At 44.8% G+C, this 23,532-nt stretch overlaps 1 protein-coding gene across 1 annotated transcript in view; it reads right to left on the reverse strand.

Annotated features, from left to right (window-relative positions):
* Window positions 1–13,149: 13,149 nt before the first annotated feature.
* Window positions 13,150–23,532, reverse strand: part of LSM11 (LSM11, U7 small nuclear RNA associated) — a 10,999-nt gene continuing 616 nt past the window's right edge. Inside the window, exons 2-4 of the mRNA XM_027643504.1 lie at window positions 20,083–20,243; window positions 19,251–19,334; window positions 13,150–17,751 (exon numbers count right to left, since the gene is read on the reverse strand). Coding sequence (XP_027499305.1) covers window positions 17,353–17,751; window positions 19,251–19,334; window positions 20,083–20,243 — 644 coding nt within the window. The 3' untranslated portion in view covers window positions 13,150–17,352. The remainder of the gene's footprint in view (window positions 17,752–19,250; window positions 19,335–20,082; window positions 20,244–23,532) is intronic.

Below are 23,532 nucleotides of genomic sequence, written 5' to 3' on the forward strand. Positions count from 1 at the left end.
TTATAGCAGCATCTGTTTCAGCTCTATCTGTCAGCTAAGAACAGTCTGACAGAGCTTAGGGGAGGTGGGGGAGGGATTTATCAATGAAGTGTTTACATAATGCAGGCAGGCATTGTATACTCAAGGTGATACCAGCTATAACAGGATAACAAATATCTAAAGACACTTTTATTCTCAGAGGCCTTTGCTCCAGGAGTCGCTCTACAAAATTGCCTCCATGTTCCTCTGTGCATGACTGTAAACACTTTCATAGCAGATGACATTTTATAGTACCATCACTTGGTTCTGATTAAAGCTTTTAATGCAGAAGGGTTTGGTTTGAGGGGTGTTTTTTAATTTATTTTTTTTTTCCTTGACCCCAAGTTTTATTTCAAGATGCTACTGACTAAAATTCAGAATTGTTTCAGGTCTGTTGGGTTTGCAGACACATTGAAACTCTTTATTTTAGGCAAAATACTTGCAATGCAGAGGGAACTTTTTTGTTAATACAGAATTGTCAGCGCAGTAAAAAAATCTCTCATTGTGCAGGGCCAGGTACTTGGTGACAGACTGGACTGAGGGAAACTGAAAGTATGAATGAGAGATTTGGAAACTAAATCCTGAATACCTGCATGCTTCCTGTTATCCCTCCTTAAGCTCTGCCTGCAGCCAGGGAAAAGTAGTTGCCTTCTTCTTTCTCTCCTGGTGATGGAAGTGCAGCTCCTTAGGACAAAGCAGGGCTGATGCTCCTCGTTGGCTGGCACGACTGAGGGGCTGTGCAGTTCCTGCCCGTCAGCCAGGAACAGAATCCACATGAACCTTGCATTTGGAGCTGACTTCAACATTTTAAACACTTATGTGGCCAAAGAGCTTCCTGGAGGTGGTGGCAGGAGGATGGTGGTTGTTCTAGCCCTGCTTTTGGGAGCTGCTTTTAGAGCTTGGAGGAAAGAAATTGCAAAAAACAACTCGGTGAGTCAGGTTAACGTTGTAAGACTGAGAAGGATGCCCCATGGAATTTGTAAGTCAATGTGTACAGCCTGTTCAATGATCTGGTCACAGTTTTATCTAGCTGGGATGTCACGGAATTTTGCTTCTCTGTATAAAATGACTTTTAAAATCTGAAATGTGTCTCATTTTCATTTTTCCCTGTGTTTCTACATCCATTATTCACATAAAGAACAATAAGAGGTAAGAGAAATTCTACGGAATGGGGAAAATGAAGAAAGATGCTTTTCCAGAACTCAGTGTTTCCCAGGATTCTGCAGCTGGGGGTTCTTCACATGGAATAATCCAGTCTCTACATCTATGTAAATTCTGCATGTGTACAGCACAGCGAAGGCTCCGTTCATCTCTGTTTTTAAAAATGTCTGTACTCCTCACACATTTGCAGGGTTTTTTTTTTAATCATGCCATAAGGTACTGGTTCAGTAATTAACTGGTTCTTTAATCGAGCTACAATTACTTTGTTTCATGAGAAGGGAAAAAAAAAAAAAGAATGTACACCAAGACAGAGCTACTTTCGACATCTGGGAACCTCCTAACAGCTGGCTATCTAATGAATATGCATCTGCTTAAGAGGCTGTAGGCCATTAATAAACCAATAGATATAAAACAGAAACAATCTTTGTCAGCTTCAAATGAGATTGGATGCAATGTGCTGTGAAGTGTCACTGTCACATTGAATCCAGCCGGGGAGGTTAATCCAGCGGCTCCGCGGTACCGGCGGCTCCGTGGCGGAAAAGGCGGATGAAGGGAGAGGGCTGGGCCTGCCAAGCTCTGCGGGTGGTTTTTACTCCTTTTTGCCTCCTTATTTCTCCTGGTACCAGTTGGGTTTGAGCCACTGGTGACCTCTTTATTTGCCATTCCAGCCAGTCTTGTCTTTTTTTGGTCTGGCAGAGGAGGATTTGGGGTTTCCCTCATAGTTTGATTTGAGCGACACGGAAATCGATCACATGAATAAATGACGGGGGAGAAGTTACAGGAATGTGATAAAAATGCACCTATTGACTGAGACCTGGGGCTTTGTAAGGAGGCTCAGAACAACCCCTGAGCCATGTTGTACAACAGGATTTTTGCAGGGTGAAATAAATACTCCTTAAACAGTGACAATGACCTCATGTGACTATAGATATCTCTGACCCCTTAAGAGTTCTATCTGCACTTGTTCCAAGGTGTGTAGAATCATATGTTGTCCCGAGCTGTGCCAGCATTTGGTACCTTATAGCTGTGTTGTTCTGCACCTTTGTTTCCTGTGGCAGCTCCTGTGAAGTGTGAAATAGATTTATTTTAGACATTTATTTTATCCCTTCTGCACAGCTCAGGTTAGTCCAGTGTGTCCTTCCTTCCAAGGGTTGATCACACCGAGCAGTAGCCTCTCACAGCAGTGAGAAATGTTAACTAGGTGGCATTTTCCTAAGTGAAAATCCATGATTTCCTCTCAAGCCCTGGTAAGGGAACAAGGCACTGTCAGCTGCAGAAGAGCTGGGCTGCAGATGCTCCTGGGACAGGGATAGGGACAGCTTTTATTTTTGGTTTTGAGGAACTGGAGTAGCAGTTTTGTACCTCACCTGGACCTTGCTTTAGGGTCAGACTTAGACCATATACATTTCAGTTCTCAGGCAACTCTTTAAATTGAGATTTGAATTAGTTTTCTATGTGGCTGAGTTGTAAAGGGCAGTCTTGGTTTTAGCAGGAAGATCACTGTAACATTAAGCGTTTTCCCCCCTAATTTACAGGTTTTCATTATGAGAAAATAGAAGCAAGAAAAGTTAATATGGGAAGATGAGTGCTCTGTAATTACTGCAGATCTTCTCTAGCATCTCCTCAAGAGAGAAAATTATTGCACTTTGTATCATCACATGGATATAATTTAAACCAAAATCTGTTAAAAAGATGACTTAATTCTTGGAATAGTGTTTGTCTTACCCTTAGTTTTAAAACATAAGATTATTCAAAATCTGTTTTAGAGTTGCACCCACACTGGTTCAAATTTAACTTAAACTCCAGGTTTTACATCAAGGCTTGCTGTAAAAGGGAAATGTAAACCTCTGCACTACAGCTGAGCATCTCCCTGGGTTTTCCAGGGGTGGAATTTTCTCTCCTTGCTTCAGCTGCAAGTGCTGCTGCTCTGCCACAGCCCCATCTCCGGGCAGCAGCACGTGCTTGTCCGTGTTGAGTGGAGCAGGTTGGTCACTGCTCAGCCGCCCACCTGCCCTCCCCCCGAGCTCTGCCTTTCATCCCAGCATTAGCAGGACTCTCAGATGCCACAGTTTTATCTTTTTTTGAGGCAGACAAAAGAGCTCTCTGCAAAGGAGGGCTGTCCTTTTAAGTACTTTCACTTTTCAAGGTCATTTGTGGAGCTTTTATCAATCAGAAAGCTAAATCCATACAAAAAGCATCTATAATGAACCAAGCATATCTCAAAACTTATCCCTTCAGTTGAATACGAATTATCCAGGAAGGTGCTTCAGTGGCCACGTTCACCAAGTTCAGCATCCCTGTGAACATTTATAAAGTAAGCAGAGAAGCCACTACTATTGTGGTTTGGCATCTATCAATTTCTTGTCTTTTTTTTCCTGTAATTGATTTATTAATTAAAGCATCTTAATGATCTATTTAAAATAAATAAACCATTTACACCATTTCAAAGGTATTTTGTGATGTTCAGCTGATATTAAAATAGCACCAGCCTTATGTGCTTTTTCAGCAAGTGACCTAATTAGTTAATAAAGTAATTGAATATTAAAAAGGATGTTGCAAGTGATTAAAATTTAAGAGCCTTCAGAACATTATTAAAGCTATAAATCATACATCACTGTTTTAATTTGCATAGCTACAGAATTACTAATGGTCCCACATGCATAAGCTACTTGGCAATTAGTCTTTTAACAAACTGTTGGTGATACTATGAGGTTACCAAAATCTTTCCCCATTTTTGATTTGCAAACAAATTCCCGGATTGGAGAACACTAAGGGTTAAATTCCTAAAAGCCAGGAAATTTGGTTCTTTCAGTTGTCTCTCTACCTGCCTCTGTTTGCTCCTTGTCCCTTCACCTTCCCACCAGGGGACCACATTCTCTCAACTCCCACTGAGGTGTGGCCTCCAGATGGTTTTCCAGCACAGTATAATGCATGTGAATCTTCTTACCTGGTGCTGGAACATTCTCCGTTTTTATCTCATGCCTGCAACTGTCATGGCACCACTTTCCTTCCCAGGACTCCTGGCCCATGTTGGTGCTGGGCAGGCTGAGCAGAGAGAGTTGCTGACAGCCAGCAGTCAGACCTGAGCTTTGTCCCATGGATTTGCCTTTGGGCTGTGGGAGAACCACACCAGGTGCTCGACACCTCCCACTCCCTACACTGGGGCTTGCAGCTCGTGGGAAACCTGAAGTATCTGCAAACAAAAAAAGGGTGGGAATATGTCACTGATGGGATCTTCCTGCCCTGTGCCAGCTGTGGCACTGAGGGTCAGCTGCCCACAGTCCAGGGCCAAGGCCTTGGGCTGGTGCAGGCAGGGGGAGAGACAGGATGACAGTTTTCACCTTAATTAGGCACAAACTGCTTTGGCCAGATGAGCTGCCCTGGTCTCTCAGCAGCATCCAACATCTCTGGATAGCAATGATTCCCGGCCCTGGGAGTTATGTCCAGCAGAGCACAGTCCAGTGCTCAGTCAGAGAGCAGGTCTGTCTCTGGCTTCAGGACTTGCAGCCTGATAGAGGAACGACAGTGCTGGGGGCAAAGCCAGTGACCTGCTGTGTGATGGAGCACAGACCTGGCACCAGCAGCTCTGCTGGAGCAGCCGAGAGCTGGGGAGAGGGAAAACAGCTGGAACTCTGGCCAGCCAGGCAGCCACCAACCCCCTGTGTGAGCTCCAGGGCCTCTTCCCCAGGAGCAGTGCTGTGGACTGCACCACATAGCCTCCTCCCAGGGCCACACAGCCCCTGGGCTCCTCTGGGCCCCCAGACTGGTCTGTTTGCCCCCACTCCAGGGCCAGAATCACTCCAAAGGTGCCTGAGCAGGTGCTGATTTCCCCACCGTTTTCTTTGAGGCAGAGTCTGCATAGAATCACAGAACCATGGAATGATTTGGGTTGGAAGGGGCCTTAAAGATCATCTCATTCCAACCCCCCTACCATGGGCAGGGACATCTCCCACTAGACTAATTTGTTCTAAGCCCCCTCCAACCTGACCTTGAACACTGCCACAGATGGGGCATCCACAACTTCGCTGGAAAACCTGTTCCAGTCCCTCACCACCCTCACAGCAAAGAATTTCTTCCCAATATTTAATCTCAACCTACCCTCTTTCAGTTTGAAGCCATTCCCCTTTCTCCTGTCACTGCATGTTCTTGTCTTCTCTCTCTTTGGGAGCTGGGATTTCAGCATCCCAACTCATTGCAGGGACTGGAGCCTGTGTGGCTCTTGCTCCCCACTCCTGCCCTCCCACCCTGCCTGGCTCAGTTGCTGCAGGTGGTTGAGCTGGTACCTTCATCTTGTCCTTTTTCTTTTTTTTTTCTTTTTCAGTGGAACAAAAAAAGAGACATTACAGAACAGCATTTACATGCAAAACAAAGATGTTGTTTCATCCAGTCAGCAGAAGCCTTGATGTAGTTTTAGCTATTAAAGAGCTACATTACCTGAAGAATTTCTTTTTTGTGCAGCAAAAACTTTCCAGAAGTTTCCTTTGAAGCCTTTATTGAGGTCAGGGGCTGCAGCCTCTTGCAATCTTTCCACATCAGCCTACAGCAGTTTTTGAAAGCCCTTACACTGGATATTGTGACAAAGGCCTGCTCTTTGTTCATTAGTTTACACTTGGTAATAGATGTGAGGCCAGGCTGGAGGATGCTCCCGGCAAGCAATTCACACTCTGCTGCACTAACCTTTGTCATGGCTGGAACAGCTGGAGACAGTACAACCCTCTTTTAAGGGTCTGTGTTTTTAATTAAAACACCAAGCTGAGGAATGGGTGACTGTGGAGCATTTTGACCCAACAAGGAATGACAAGCACATGTCGGCTTTTAAAATAAATTAATTAATACCCACTATCTTCCTGGTATAAAACTGTCAGCACTCGAGGAGGGTGGGCAAACTCAGATGCAAAGCATTTGTAAACTAGGCTATGCAGACATAAATGCTCCTGCAATACCAGCAGCACACCGAGGCACACACTTCAGAACACCCAGTTCCAAAGGTGAGCTGGAGGGGACTGGAGCTGCTTCCAGTTCACACCACTGGGCTGATTTTAGGGCAAGTTACATACATGACCTGTTTCAGTGCACCTTGACTCCACTACCCAGTTTCACTTCGACATTACAACATCAAACACCAACGTGAGGAGGGGGCCAGGAGCCCACGCCAGGGTGACACAGGGGTCCACTCCTGCTCAGGGCCTTTGGACAAGCATATTCTGCCCTATTGAGATATTTCATTTTTAAACACCCAGTTTACAAAACACTACAAACACACGCAATTCCAGAAGCAAACACAGCCAGTGCTTCTCACCTGATAACTCCTTCCCAACGCACAGCAGGTAACTGTGCCACAAACCACACGTGAGCACAATGGCTCCTTATGGGAAAAGCCCATTCCACATGGGACCCCTTCCCTGTGGGACACTCCTCCAAAGGAGGACAACTAAAAACTATTTCCTTGCTCTCAGATTTAAACACTTTCATGGTTATGGTAGTGGCAAGAGGGGACTTGTCTCACACACCTTCAGCTCAGGCTCTGCTGAAAACATTTGGGAGCAGCTGGGCACAAGGGCTGTCCATCCAGCTTCATGTGGGCCTCTACAAATCTGGGAGGTGATGCCAGGAGAGGAGTCAACATATTCCCTTGAGCACTGTTTTGAACCTGTTTATCCCCATGTTTGGAAGAGCCTTCTACCAAAGCCCTGGATGCAAGGAGGTCCTCCTGAGAGTCACACACACACCGGTTTTCAGCTTCTCACTGTTCTGATTTTCAAACAACTACAAATAAGTTTTCTCCAGTTTGGTCTTCCACCGACTTTGGGATATTGCTTAACAGTTGCTCACTTTTCCCCCAAAGAATCAGCAAAGAGCCCTTGTTCTCAGCAGAGAAGTGTAAGATCAGGAGTGTTCTGCTTTCTGGTCCAGCTTGTCCCATGGTCCCAATAAGGACCCCGGCTGACTCCAGCCCCTGCAGCTCTTCCCACCCAGCGTGGTGCACATCCTGTTTGCCATCCTTCCTGCTGCTCGGTGCCACTAGCACGATACCATCAGTTTTTCCACTCAGGCTCCCACATCCTTTTCCTGATCAACACGTTGTACAATTGTTCCATTGACTACACTCTGATGGAAAAAACGTACTGAGCTTGAGCCTCATGCCCTGAAGGGCAGGACAGCAAGGGGTGGTTTCCTTCTTCAAGCCTGTGCTGTTGCATTTACAGATAACTCTGCCACAGCATCCATATTCTCAAAGAACAGTATTTTATAGGATCTACTGCACACTGTGTATAAATTATTCATGATTTCTTCCTGTAAATATATGACAAGACACGGGCACCCATGCAGCGCTGTTCTACAGCCTGGGCAGCACTGCCAGTGGTCGCTGTTTCCAGACTGTTCCAGCAGACCCAACAGCACCGACTTCTGTGCTCCTCCCACAGCCAGTGTTTCCTGCAGCCATCATCTTCATCCATGCTGGACAGCTACAGGACTCCTCTTATACCCCAAACTACCCACAGGAGTTACCTGGGAGAGCTGCTGCTGCAGCCTGGCCTGGCCATGGCTCCCTCCACCAAGTGCTGCCTCCCATCGAGTTCTTCAGATTTGTGTCTACACATTCCCTGTGACAAATTCGGTGATGTTTTGCCTAACCCAGGGTTCCCTTTGCAGCTCTGGTGCAAACCCAGAACTCAGCTTGCAGAGACACCCTTAAGCCAACACATGGGGACTAATTTTTTGGCCTGTTCTGCCATCAACCCTGTTGTCAGACCTGGCCTGGAGGTGAGGGCTGCTCAGGGAAGTGGTGGAGTCACCATCCTTGGAGGTGTTCAAGAAACGACTGGATGTGGCACTCAGTGCTCTGGTCTAGTTAACAAGGGGGGGATCAGTCGAAGACTGAACTCGATGATCTTGGAGGTCTTGTCCAACCTAAATGACTCTGTGATTGTAGGAGGGCTCAGCCCCAGTGACTCCAGCCATGCCACCACTCCAGGACAGCTGGTTTTTTTTGGGGGGGAACTTGATCTGGCCAGTCAGGAGAGGGGCGATGCTCTGCAAACACATCACTGCTCGCACGATGACCTGATCTGCGCCCTGTGAAGCAGCCGGACGGGGGGAGCGCACACCCCCAAACACACACTGCCCGTGTCCCAGCGCGGTGCCCGCAGGAGCGGTTCCCTGGGCGCGGTTTTTGGGATGTCCCGGTATCTCCTCCCTTTTCCCGGGATCCCGGAGCCGCCGCCGCGGGGTTTCCCTGCGCGCTGCTGCCCCCTGGCGGCCCCGAGCGGGAACGGGAGCGGGCGGGGCTCTGGGAATGTCGGCCCGGGAATGTCAACCAGGGAATGTCAACCCGGGAATGTCGGCCCGGGAATATGAGCAGCTGGAGGTACCTCCGGTGTGTCCGAATCTCACCTGTATCCCGACGGGAGCATCAGCGGATTCCTGCTCGTAAGGACCCCGCCTGGCGCTTCCATGGCTGCGCTGCCTGGACCTGGGGAGAGGCTCTGTCCGAGATTCCCAGTGGAACACAGAGCAGCCTGAAGGGCTGCAGCGTGCAGGGGAGTCTTTGGACAACCTTTCTGGAGCATTTAATGCCCATGGAAAGGAGAAATCCAGAACCCTGAAGATATCCCCTCCTCTTTCCCAGAGAACAGGGCTCCTGCTCAGAGCAGGAGGATCCCTCCACCTCCTGCCGTGCCCATCCACCTCCCACCTGGGATGGGGTTCCCTGGAGCAGGGGCCCTGCACAGAGCAGGAGCACCCCTTACCCTCGTGCCCATCCACTTCCCATCTGGATGGGATTCCCCAGAGGGAGCACTCGGGCTGGGTTCTCCTTTTGCTTTGACCCTCTGGGCAATTGGCAGAGAGAATTTTTATACAAAACTATTCACCCTCCCAAACCACCCTTTACAAGGATCTGCACAACCAGGAGTATCCCAGAATGATCCCTTTACAGCTGGACTCTAAAAGACCAAGAGTCTACTGCCATATTGGCTGTAAATGATCTTGGAAGAAATCAGGGAAACACCCCACACATGGAAGACAAGGCAGACTTCCAGTGTAAAACAACACTTTCAAATGCAAATCAAAGTCAATGGGTTGCAGACCTCTTCTGTGAATTCTGTCAGATCCTGCTCATTACATGCATCCTCATATTGCCACTCCTGGCTTTAAACTGCAGATTTTGTTCTTTGAACAGTTCCTATTGCAATGAGAATTACTCCTTTTAGCAAACATCAGAATTCCAGAGCATGGGTACGTTACCATCTCCAATGCTAAACCATAGAGTTAACACAGAATCCTAGAACAGTTTGGGTTGGATGGGAGCTAAAATCATCTCATTCCAATCCCCTGCAATGGGCAGGGACACCTTCCACTATCCCAGGTTGCTCCAAGCCCCAGCCAACCCAACCTTGAACACTTCCAGGGATGGGGCAGTCACAGTTTCTCTGGGCAACCTGTGCCAGGACCTCACCACCCTCACAGGGAACAATTTCTTCCTAAAAAAACATCCCTGATCTAAATACATGAGCATCACTTACCTGGGGAATAGAAAGATTCCTGGAAGACAGCTTCCCCACTGGCTATGCACACACCAGAGCAGATGCTTGGATGCTGGCTCTGGACCTCCCCAATTCCTGAAAAACCATCTCCTGGTGGCGTGGTGGAAGACCACACACTAAGGAAATAGACCTTTGAGCCCTTCCCAAATCTTCATTCGCGAAGCCCAGCCATGAATCAGGCCAATGGTTGTTACGTTCTTCAACATGAAGTTCACTTCCCTTCTGCACCTCTACAAGACAGGTATAATTATATTCCTAATTTGTGGATTAATACGCTTTTGAACACACGAGGGTTTTGTTCACAAACCATGTGACCACATAGCAATGCTGTATCCAAACCTGGTGGTCTCCACATCCTGGTGGTCCTCACCACCACAGTAGGAGCTCCATCACTGACACAAGTGTCCTGGCAGAGCACAAAAAAATCACACTTTGAGGCAAACTGTTACACGGATATATTTATTGCATTGCAGTCGTGGCAATTTTAAATATAAACATTTACATCTGGAAAGCAGGATATTGCAAATTCAGTATTATTCAGTATGTTCATAGCAGCATCAGCTTCCTAAGAAACAAAATATTTAGGAAGAGAGAGAAGGAATTACAAACAAGTTACACTCTCACTTATCACCATCTGACCCAAATATGGAACTGCAGCTGTGAAAGAAGATATTGAAGTCCTTGAAGACGTCAGTAATTTCAAGACTGAAGTGCATTGTTGTACCTGATACCCCGCACAGGTTTCATGTGCCAAGGTGTGAGTCTAACAGTCACGTGCCTGGAGAGGGCAGATGGTGGATGTACCTGCATTACCTGACAGGGATAGTTTTAATAACAATACTTTGCACTTACCACCTCCCCAGATCCTTGCAAGACAGGCAAGGATTGCTCTTAGATATGTTGCAGCTGTGGAGAGTCAGGGAGAGGGAACAAAGTGACTTGTGAAGGCCACAGTGAGGAGCAGAGAGATAAGAATTTGTCAGCCTCTGACTCCCAATCCCACGTCAGTCTGGCAGGTCATGCTGCTCCTCTGTGGTTCCTTAAGGAAGCTCTATAGGTGACTGATTGGTCAACAAGTTCCAATCTGTCCAACTACAGTGGATGTGTGCACTATCTGAAAAGAGGTCAGTGCATCTGCTCCCCTCCTAATGCCCATTTTAGTTTCAGGCAAACCAAACACTTCACTCATTTCCTCCTCTCAGAGTGATGTGTCTCACTGAACACACAGGACACAGCTGCACTTTGCTCTGAAGTAGTGAAAATCAGAAGCAATCGCTATGGGAGCAGCTTTCATTTCTTTCCTGAGGGAGAGCACTGATCTTTTGAGAGGAAAACAGGATGGATATGTTTTCACACAAACTGATCAAACTGTTTTTCGTTCTAAACAAATACAAGGCTGACTGAAAGTCTCAGGTGCACTAAATTTTTTCAACAAAGTCATCCAAGTGTACACTACGAAGCTAGAAGCTAACAAGATAGTTATCCAGGAACATCAGAAGGCATTTTCCTTCCCTGACAGGCCTTCCCTGCCAACAGCTAAGAGCAAGAGCACTTAGTGACATCTAAAAGGACTTGTAAACGTCGCCAGACAAACATCTCTACTATTTCTCCACTAAAGTAGTCCTTTCTCCTGCACCCCTGGGAAGCCAACAAGGACAACCAAGTCTCCTCCATCTCTGCCTCAACAGGGCAAATTTGCTTACTTGTTTTTTATCCCACTGGGTTTCCCCTGCAAAATTTTAAAGGTGGGATCAAACATGTCAGTTTTTAGCCATGGAGTCTGGCAGATATTCCAGGGGCAGCTCCTGTGCTGTGAAAGGCTCACAGCACAAGGGAAGCTGCACTCAAGGGCTGCCTCTGCATCCCCCCCTTCCCCTACAGAGCACAACTGCCCAGTGCTGGCCTGACTGTGCCCAAGTCCACAGGCTAGAAAGCCACTTTCCATGTCCAGGAGTTATCACCGAGTAATTCCTCTTCACTCCTCTTTCTTTGCCTGCTTTCCCACGTTCAGCATGCCATGAAACGCTATAGTTGGGATAATGTACAGAGAGGTATGTGTTATACTTACAGGAAATTACACACCTTTTTTTTTTTCCATCAAGAAAAGTCTCCTTCAAGTGCACCAATCCTGCAGTGCCTACCCAGAGGAGGACCATCAGACTGCCTTGCCTACCCTTTCCCAAAGGGCTTAGTTTGTTCTGCTACTAAGAAGTAAAAAAAGACGGCAGCAAAGGATAACAGTTTTCTCCACATTTCACAGAATCACAGAATGGTTTGGGTTGGAAGGGACCTAAAAGAACATCTCATTCCATCTTGCCATGGGCAGGGACACCTTTCACTAGAGCAGGTCTCCCCAAACCCCATCCAATCTGGCCTTGAACACTTCCAGGGGTGGGGCATCCAGAGCTGCTCTGGGCAACTTGTGCCAGTGTCTCACTGCCTTCACAGTAAAGAATTTCTTCCCAATATGTAATCTACCCCTATTCTGTCAATTTGAAGCCATTCCCCCTTGTCCTGTCACTACATACTCTTGTAAATAGTCTCTCTCCATCCTTCTTGTCGGCTCCCTTCAGGTGCTGGAAGGCTGCAATTAGGTCATCCCTAATTGTCTCAGCTGAGAGAATCTCAATTCTCTCAGCCTTTCCTGGTTTGCAATATCTTAATTACAATAAGAATTCCACAAATTCTGTAATACTCTAGTTTTCCAATACTATTTCTAGTAAGTAATAGCTTTTCATAATGTTATAACAAAGGCTGTCTTAGGATTGCTATAGTACACACCTCGAATTTTTAAGCCAATGTCAAGAAGCAAAAGCATGAACTGAAATAGTTCTGGGCTGCAGATGATGCAGACCTCAGCATTTGTTTTACACTTGGCTGTGCAGGCAGGAGACAAAAATCTTCATAGTAATTGGCAGTATTTTGCAGTTATGCTCTGCAGACACTGGCCTATGCCTCAGCAGCTTCTCAGGGAAGAGCTTGCCTGGCTGAAGGAATCACTGCATCACCCCTGAAAAGGTGCAATACTGTGCCTTCCAGTTTCATCCAGTGGCAGAGCTTGCAGTGTAATTTGGTAGTTATAACTGATTTGTTTAATCAGAGATGGGAAGTTCACCTGGAGATAAGCATCTTCAAAAACTCAGTTTGCTGTCCCTGCTGCTTCTCCATTTTCCTTCAAGACCCTGGATGAAGTAATTTTCCCCACCTGTGTCATTTAGGTCAGCGGCAGTGAGAAACAGAAAGGGTGAGTGTAGGCAGCATGTTGGACAGAATGTCAAATTCAATAAAAATTAGACACCTTTTTTTCTCTGCCTCTCTTTTCCTGGACACCTCTTCACCCACAGTGATTCACAGGTGCAAGTGGGTGGCTGCAACAGCAAACAAGGAAAACCTAGCACTGTGGGAAGGAAAATAAGTAACAAAATTATTTTTCAAAAATTTTTCAGTTTGCTTCCAAAAGTACTATTATCCAAGACAAATAATTCTTCTGACCAAATAATTCCAGAAGTGTGAAGAGAACATCATGAAAATCAAGAACAGGGAAAGGCTATCTGGATTCAAAACTAGGTGGGCTAACACTCCTTAGGGAGGGGGAAAAATCAGCAGGCAGTCAGGTTTATTCCTGGTGAGATCTTGCCCTGCTGAGGGAAAGCTGCAGAAGAAACAACGAATCCAAAAACTGAAGGACAAGAAGCAGATGGAAAACAGCACTCACTGATTAATTCATTAATCACCTGGGGAGGACATGCTAAGTACCTCTCTAGATCAGGGAAAAAACTTCCAGGCAATTAACAAGCTGGACAAGTCAGCTGAGAGAAGGAACTAAACCCACACTTTTTTACAAGCTCCTTTTTTCCCTCAGCCTTACCTCTTCTACTACCACAGCCCTGGTTAAGAAGTGTTAGGTAAAAACTGGGCAAAACCACTTCACTGTACAAATAAAACTGCCACTCTTAAAACTGAGACTTGGCTCCCTGCTGGACTGTGTTGGGAATGGAAAGATACACGAAGACACCATGAGATATCTCTGTGACATCACGTTCCAAGACCATGGCATTACATCATTTCTGCACCTGGCATCGCCACATTTCACAAATTTCAGACTTGTCTGCTGTTTTAGAAATTATCCGAAAAGTTTCTCAAATTATCCCAACACTCCTTCAAAATTATTGAAAAAAAACTGCTCCCTATAATTCAGTACCTCACCACAAACAGACTTTAGGAAACACCACTAAGCACCAGGATGAGCAAAGTCCTAGAAATATGGGACAGGGAACCAGTGGATCCTTTTCAGAGGTTCTTCATATCTGCCCAAACCTTTTTTGCTCTCACACATCTTTCTGTCTCCTAGGACTGCCTCCTGCTCCTACTCCTCATTCCTTTGGTGTGTCTTTGCTCACAGCATCTTTGTGACACTGCAACCAAGAGAGGGAAGGCTGGGAGCAGACAGCTTTTTGAACAAACATTTGATGCTGAGTTTGGAAAAAAAAAACATGGACAGAAAAACCCAGAAAAAAAACCAACACAAAACCAAAACCAAAGCTCATTTGTTTCCAAGGGTTGTTTTCTTTTTTTTTTTTTTTGGAACAGATTTATGTGAATACTTAAGTGAGGTAGAAGAATGCATTTCAGAACATGACATTCAATTTTATTTAAAGAGCAACATTATCTGAAGTTTTAAACATGCAAGTGACAGCACACATACAGGATCACTTGCTTAATCACAATCATGATGCTTGAAAGAGACAAAATCCATAAAGTACCGTTTTAATAATGCGCTTTAATGCCAGAAAAAGTGGGAAAAGGAAGACATTTTGGAAGATCTGAAGTTGTAGAAAAGGCAGCTGTATTTAGGAAGCAGCTTGGAAATAAGGAGAAAGGTGGACAGAAAAGTTGGAAACAAACAAAGAACCAACAAAGAAACCATAAAATCTAAATTGGAAGAGAGAATTTTAACCAACTTCACAGATAAGAGGAGGACCATTTTAGTAATGAGGTAGTGCAAAAAAAGTAGACAAACTATAGTTTTTAACCAGGTTTGCTGACCAAGGTGATGATTCTGGAAGAACAGGTTAGGGATGATACAAAAATCAAGGCACAAACGCAAGTCTAAGCACCAGTATTTTTCATAAAATGCAAACAAAGGAACTTGTAGATGTGAAGCAACAAACACCTGCAAGGTTTCAGAGAAAACCTTCTGATTAAAGGAAACACTGAGACTTCCAGTAGCAACTGAGAACTTGGGGAAGTGTCAATCAACAAGGAAGGAGGGTGGCACAGCCACAAGAACATTCATGGCAGCTGTACCTTGTTTAATGCACAAGGCAATACAAAGCAGACAAATAGAATTAAGAACATGAGGTAAAGAAAAGCAAGAATTCAATTAGATGTCGTAGTACACAGGCCTGAGGGTAGTCTGACATCCTTTGGGCAAATATGAAGGAAAGAGGAGATGTCAAAACCAGCAGCCTCTGGCATGAATGGAAAAGGTAGAGAGGAGTCATCCTAAGCAGCTGAAATAAAAACAAAACTGTCAGAAAAGTGAGGGGGAAAAAAACCCCACAATCAAAAACAGAACGAAGAAAATATTCACTTGCAATAAAAGCTGCTGGGAAGTCAGGAGCAGAAATAAGCACCTTGTTTCTAGCTTTGCATGTTTCTAGTAATTTGTGAGGGTTCTGGTTAGTTGGGAACCACACAAAAAGCCAACCAAGAATGGTTCAGAAAGCCAGAACAACTAGGGATGAATACAAGAACAGTCTTAATAAACCAGGGTTTAGAATATCCTGAAGAGACAAAGTACTGACAGGAGAAAGGGGGAAGAAAAAAAGGGAAAAACTGCAGAGCACAGGAACACAAACAAGAACAGTACAGGAGAGGAAACAAGAGCCTCTAAGAGAAGAATATTTTCAGTGGTCTCAGTTCATAGTGGGAAGGGATTACAATAAAGCAATGTATAATAAGAAGCTGTAGATAGTATTTCACTTTTTCTTTTCTTTTTTGCTCTTGATGAAACTGTTTTGCCTCAACAGTACTTTTTATTCTTATTAAAGCACTTCTGTCCCAGGCTGAACTAGGGTTTGCAGCTCACTGGCTCAGCTCATCAGCTGTCCAAGCCCCCTGTCACATGAAATGTTGACAGAAGCTTCAGGCTCCCCCAGAGGCAAAACCAGCTGCTTTGTGTGTCCAGGAACTCCTGCTAAATGATTTCTGTGATTCACCCAAACACCAGACATCCCCCTAAAGACAAGCAAGCAGAATGCTGCATTTGCATCTACGTCACCCACAGAACAGTCACTCAGTTTGAGAACTTATAACCCCTATATGCAATACAAGACCTGATATAAAGCAATTTCCCAACTTCATCCTAAACACATGGAGCTGCTGCAAAGCACAAGGCAGTTGAGATGAATACAGGAATAGCAGCATGAATTCTAGTGTCCTTGGACAATGAAGCAAACAGACTAGATAATGTAACAGCTTCATTTACCCTGAAACTTCTCTACATGACTCTCTTGGAAATTAGTTTATACCTGCAGAACCCTGGCTTTAATAGTCTTGTTAAAATAAAACACTGATGAGTTGACTTTGACTTTTATACTTCAAAACATTTTCAGCCACACCTCCGAAGCTCAGTTCAGCTGGAATTAGATGATGCATCATTCACATGGACAGGGAAGACCCATGAAGACTTCTGCTCCATGGGAATTGCTGGAGACACAGCACCTCTAGTTTAGTTTTGATAGAGAGCTTGAAAGGCTCTTAGATACAGTACAAGTGTGCTCAGCACAAACACATCTGAGAAAAACCCTACACCTTTGCCAGCTTCACTATTACACTAAGTAGTATATGGATGAAATGTAACAGTACAATTTTCCATCTGCATCCACAGCATTCACAGAAAAACCCCAAATATGGAGGCCCCTGGATCAGCTACATCACCTGCTTGCTGGTGACACAGGGCCAAAGCACAGCACTACAAAGAGAAGCCCAAGCTTTGATATGGAAAACAAATTACAGTCCTGTCATCACTCACATTAGACGAGCAGTTTTCAATTAAGAGGTTTTCTATCACACAGGGTAATAGCCATCAGCAGTATGTCACTCCATCTTTTTACAAACTGTTTCAAAATGACTCTCAGAATTATGTCTGGAAAAGAGGACACCCATGTAACAGCAGCAGATAAACTATTGGTTTCATTAGCAATCTCCTCTTGAGATTTCTCAGAACATGCAAAAGAGCATTTCTGATTCCTTGCAGGTGGAGATCTTAAGCTCCTTAAACATGTGCCACAAGTAGCTCCTATAACAGATTACACCAAAATTCTCTTCCAACACTCTCCATTTAGCTTCTTTTTAAGGAGCACTAGGATCTGTGCTTACCTCCCTCATATCACAGAAACAACTCCATTGCTGACCTTGTCCTGAAACCCCCAACAGGGATCTAAGGAAGCTGCTCTGGCATCAAGCTCAGGATGCCCTACTTACAATTATTTCCCCTACCTTGTTATGGCAATGGGAAACCAGCCATGGTACCATCAAACTCAATGACAACTTTAAATAGCAATGGGAGCTGCAGCAGCAAGTCATGCTATCAAACAAATATGCTGACCAAAGCTCAGCCAAGTCAATGTGCTAAATGGACAAGCAAGACATTCTCTCCTCGAATAAAAATCTGGTTTATGTGCCGTGTGAACACCTGTTGATAATCCACTTTGGGCCGCCTTTTCCTCCGGGACTGGCTTCGTGCACGGGTGCCACCAGCACTGGCACCCTCTGTGTGGGCAGTCCTGCTGCCCACATCAGCTTCACCTCTGGCAACCAAACTGTCACCTGGTGTCTTCTTTTCTCCAGCTCTGCCCGAGTGTTTCTGCCTCTCATGCTCCTCTTCTGCTCTCCCTCGTCCTGACCCAACTTTTGATCCCAGTGTCTGAGAGTCACTTGTCAGGGTCAGCTCCTCTGAGACAGTCTTTGAGTCAGCTCCCTTCTTCCCCGAGGACTCCTGAAGTTTGAGTCTGTCAAACAGCTGTAAAAGGACATTTGTGTCTATGACCACATTCATAAAACAAGAGAGGCTGCTTGTTCCACACATGGTATTTGTCTGTATGATCCTAAATCAGAGCTCACAAGACACAATCACTGAAAAATATTCACCACCAATAAAGACAATGTTTTCTTACCCAAGTCAAACAGTGACACAAGGTGAATGGATCTCTTGCACGGTCATGAGTGTCTTTATGTGAGCACCAAGGAATTTAATTTGGGGAGCAACCCTGCTGCGTGGTAGCATTTAACTTTGGTCAAGAGCAACAGAGAGACATCAAGATGCTCCATGAGCTCATTTTCCCAGTGCTCTTGTAATGTTGTCAGTGTTAGAGACATCCTTGTGTCATGAATGCCTAAGATAAGGGGTCTCCATCAGCAAAGGGTGCACACTGAAAAAATGAGGGACCTTTTGTGTTCCCCAAAGCAAACTAAAAGTTGCCATGTGGGTATTCTGGGAGGTGAGCAGATCACAAACAACAGAAAAATAATAAAAGCTACAGCAGCAGATCCAAAGCACTGCATGAACTCATTAATCTAAGAATACATGGTGCTGAAACTGGGAAAGAAACTGCTTTTACTCTGGCAGCAGGCAAGCTTTTATGAAACACTGACAAATGAGAAGGATTCTTGGTTAGCCTGTCTCGTCCCAGCAACAGGATGGAAAGCCAATCCCTGTGAGAGTGGGCTAAAGGAACAATGACAACTTGATTATTTTTAACTAATCTTTAAAAAAGGAAGGGTGGGATCTATCAGAAAATGGATTTAAATGGCAGGAATTTGAAAGCAAACTCCTCACAATGAAACTGTTTAAATGTTTTTGTGATGCTTCTCTGATGTTCAAAAAGGTCCAGAGCTGTTGCCATACAATGGGCACAGCCCTGTCACATTTTTTTTCCCTTCATTGTTCAGAAGTTCATTTATCATCTCTTCAGTTCTCAACTTGGTAAACAACTCTGTTTGCAGCTGGATTATAGAGTGTGTCTTGCTTTGGAGCAAGAATCTTGGGCTCCACAGTACCCAGGCTAGAAGCTTAAGAGACCAAACAGCCGTGTTGTTTCACTGGCTGCAGACACAGACTGTGGCTCCATGAACAGCTGTACCACAGGGATGCTCTGCCACATTCCCTGGCAGGACAAACATGGACCTGATCAGTCACAGGTGCAAAAAGCACACAAAACAAATAAAACAAAACCAGAGAGCATACTGAACTAAGCAGTGGCAGCAACTATGTTCTGAATAATAGGGACCCTAAAGTGGAACTTTAGGAGTGCTGAACTACGGCCAAAGTACTTTCAAAAAGGTCAGAAAACATTTTGGGTTATTTTTTTCCCCTCAGTTCAAGTCATTTTATAGTCATCTGTAATAAAAAGAGGTAAAATATTTCAAATGTAAATATAGTTTTCCAATCAATGCTCCCCTTTCACTACTTTGAAAAAGGAGATACTAATTAAAAAAAGAAAACTGGAGATGGTCACCTACTCGGGTCAGTGTGAGCTGAGGTTCTGCATAGAAAGCTTTGCCCATTACTGGTTTCCTGTAAGTCTCATCCACATCTGTCAGGGCCTGGAAGAAGAGAAAAGAAACGGAAAGGTCAAAATTAAAAGAAGACATTAAGCAGCTTTGGACCAGCTCTGTGTCAAAGCATAATGAAATTATGTTCTATCTGAGAGAAAATCCATCTCTTCAAAGAACAAACTGTGCTTTGGAGCTGGTTTGTTAATCATCTAAATGGTACTGAGGTATAAAAGCAGCAGCAAAGCGTTGCATCCATTCTGCATTACTTGCAAAACCTTTCTGAGCTTTGCCTGCAAAATCCTTCCCACCTCCCCATTTCCAAACTTTTCACAGCTCCAGGCTCACAAATATTTAATTGCTGCTTTTCCATCCACTGTCTTTAAGATGTTCATGGGGTAGAGCACAGAAAAGCTTTTGTCACTGACAGCCCAGTGATGTTAGTGAAAGAACACAATGAAGCAACAATCACTACAAAAAGATTGGGTTTTGCAGAGAAACCTTTGGAAGCTTCTGATATTCCTTATATTCCACAATCATGAATTCTCTGAAGATGCTGGGAACTCTTCAAAGCTTCTCTCTCATCTAAACCCTCTCTAAAATGGTTGGGCACCTCCCAGATGGACCAGCCCAACACCAAGCACCACTTACATCTGAAACCCAGCACTCGGTGCCAGAGCAAATTAGTTTGTGCACCACAATACCACATTAATCCTCTTGGAATGTCGTCTGCTTAAACCTGGCAAATTTCAACTTTTCAATATAACAGTTATAAATCAAGAGCTGGAACAATAATTACCATATTCCAGAATTTGTCAAATGCAACCAGAAACCCTGTGCAGACTCCACGAAGCCCTTTGAAAGTGCGGATGTGAACGTTGATTTTGACACCATCTCGGACACAGCGATGAAGTTCCCCCAGAGGGCTGCCTTCATGGACTAAAACAGAAAGAGAACGTCACCAACCTTCAACAAAATATAAAGAATCATAGAATAGAATCACAGAATGGTTTGAATTGGAAGGGACCTTAAAGATCATCCAGTTTCAACTCTCCTGCTGTGGGCAGGGACACACCTTCCACTATCCCAAGTTGCTCAGAGCTCCATCCAACCTGGCCTTGAACACTCCCAGGGATGGGGCAGCCACAGCTTCTCTGGGCAACCTGTGCCAGGGCCTCACCACTCCCACAGTAAAGAATTTCTTACTAATATCTAATCTAACCCTACTGTCTTCCCCCTTGTTCTATCACTACATTATCTTGTAACTACATATACACAGAGAGAGAGAGAGAAAGAGAAAAGAAATTAATGTAGAAATCTACTCTATGTACAAATATGGCACATCTTGGCACGACACTTGTCTTCACAGCAAAAGGAATGAGGAGCCCCAGAGCACTGTAACACACTGTGGCTGCAATTACCAGACCACCAAAATTCTTCTTATGGTGGGGACAGCCAAGACTTCATAAAACATGAAGGTTTTGCTTTACATAACCCACAGTCGAATCAGCCTTAGCTGAAAATCTTTTAGCTACATTTCAAATTCATGCTAAGTAATGCTAATTGTAAATAAAAGTGGTTCATGGGGGCAGAGTTAGTTTCCCAGAAAAGACAAATGCCTTGTTAAGGCTACCCTGGATTAATTATGATCTGTGAATAAAGGATTGTATCAGATGTGTTCCTTTCCTTTATGAGATTTCTGAAACAATGACTCAAAATCCTTCAACAAACTAAACCAGACCACTTTAAATTGATGAAAATGTGTTGTTTCACTTCAAATTTCAGCAGCCAACTGAACATCCTTCAAAGACATACAAATCTTTGGCAGAGGAATACAACGACACTAAGCAGCACCCAGCAATAAAACCATGTTAAACCACAGGACAATAATGCTTTTAGCCAGGGCAAAACTGAAGGAATTCAGTACAACACATGCCTTACTTGGCACACACAAGTCTCATCTGCACACTAGAAATCTTTACAACTCTAAGTTATCTAGAGGGTAAATCTTATTTACTTTACAACTTGCACCCACGCTAAGATGAAGCCATCACAGTGATAAATCACAGGTGCCCATTTGCCTGAGCAAACACAGCCTCAGGGTTGCTGTGAAATTCCTACTGAGAGTCAGGGAAAAGACTTGGTCTAAAATCTCACACAGTTCTTCGTATTAATAAAATATGTGAGTCAGAGATGATCTCTCACCTTGTGCTTTAGGGACTATGTATTCAAGGTTTGATTTGCACAGTGGAAAATGCTTCCTGTGAGTGTAAAGTTACTGTATGACAGCTGATCTGCAGGATTGGGCTGCAGGGTAATTCACAGCCACAGCAGGGAAATCTAAAGCAGTTTCTTCTGAATTAACCTAATCACGTTTATTTTTTGAGATCCATTGTCCTCTTGCCAGCCCCCTCCAGCAGGATAACTGGAGGAAATTGGTTTCACACAGAGCATAAGCTATCTCAGCACCTCCCAGCTTTGCTTATGAGGGTCTTTTTGTGAGTCTCTGTGCCTCCTTCAGCTGAACTGACGATAAATTTATGTTCTGAATTCACAGATCCACCCTGAGAACCAGAGATGACACCACCACAACATCAGATTGATGTTTTTAATCAGTTAACAGCACTTTTTCTAACCAACCCTGAGAATTTGCATAGTAATTTAAAATTTAGACTCTTTTTTAAATTTTAAATTCCAATATTCCCTTTACATATAAATTTTATCTACACCTTTTTATAAAAATCCAAATACAATCCTTATTTCCAACTATGCCTCTGCCTGTCAGCACCCTGGAAAACACTGTACAGCTCTACCAAATCTAGACTGCCCACTTTTCCTTGCTGTGTAAGGTTCTGGCTTCTCCATGGCAAACCTCCAGCTTCACCTGATCAAAAGGGCAGAACACATCATCCAAAACCCTCTAAACAATCTGACATCTCAGAAAAAATATGCAATGCATATTTGTCCTTCCAATGCAAGGAATTTATTTTTGGAACACACCTCTTCTGCAAGCACCAGGGGCTGTAATGACCAGGCTCTGCATGCAGCTAAATCTGCCTGTGCATCATCCTGATGCTCTTAAGTACCAGGTTAATAATATATAGCAATGAATACATTGTGTTTTGGTGTCTAAGAAAGAAAGAAGTTCTGCTTTGGGTAGAATTGAACATTTTGGGCTTTGTCTTTTTATGTAAAGAACATTAAGGTGATAGTGGTGAAGAGATACTGATTCAAAAAAATCCCCAGTATTTTTACTTAAGAGCACTAAAGTTACATCTCATTTGATAGCAATCCCATTTGATCCTCGGTGTAGGTGCAGAAGTGGAACCCCTTAATGTTTAGGGGGTATTACCACAACTGCACATATACATTTATACCGAGAAACTTGTATCATCATCACAACTGATGAATTTAGCAACATCAGAGCTGCCTCCCACCTCAATCCACTGTTCTGCCATCATGTTAACAGAAACGCCAGTGCTATATTTATGCCCACAGGATGTATGGTTAGTAACCAAGTAACAGCAACGTGTTACAGACTCACCCTGTGGTTATGATTTAACTATAAGCTGCACGGACTCAAATCTGATTCCTGGTCTAAAATAGTACTTTTGAAAGTCCAGCAGTTTCTCATCCCTTTTCCTCTTAAAACCAAGTGGATGTATGTCACTAACCAAATAACAGACATCACCACACCAAGTCAGACAGGACATGACCACAACAAAGTCAGTGTCATCTCTGCGGGAGCAGCTCTGTGAAATGCTGTTCCTCATTCCTGCACACCATTTCACAGAATCACAGAGTGGTTTGGGTTGGAAAGGAACCTTTAAGATCATCTCGTTCCAACCCCTCTGCTGTGGGCAGGGACACCTTCCACTAGACCAGGTTGCTCAGAGCTGCATCCAACCCGGCCTTGAACGTCTCCAGGGATGGGACAGCCACAACTTCCCTGGGCAACCTGTGCCAGTGTCTCACCACCCAAGTACCATTTCCGACCGAAGGCCATCATCCCCCCGCTGTCACCCACCCACGCCCCGCTGCCACCCAACCGCTTCCTCCAGCCACCGCTCTCTTCTCACCTCCAAACTCCCCAAACTCCATCCCAACTGCGCTCCGGGCACAGCCGCATCCCCCGACCCACCTCAGCCCCCCCCTCGCCATCCCCCCGGACCCCACCGTGCCGCTCCCTCCCGCGGCACCCAGCCCCGGCTCCAGCGCCCGCCCCAGCGCCGCTCAGCCCCCCCCAGGG

This window comes from Corapipo altera, unplaced genomic scaffold, assembly GCF_003945725.1.
Source record: "Corapipo altera isolate COAL_440 unplaced genomic scaffold, ASM394572v1 75, whole genome shotgun sequence".
Classification (NCBI taxonomy): Eukaryota; Metazoa; Chordata; class Aves; order Passeriformes; family Pipridae; genus Corapipo; species Corapipo altera.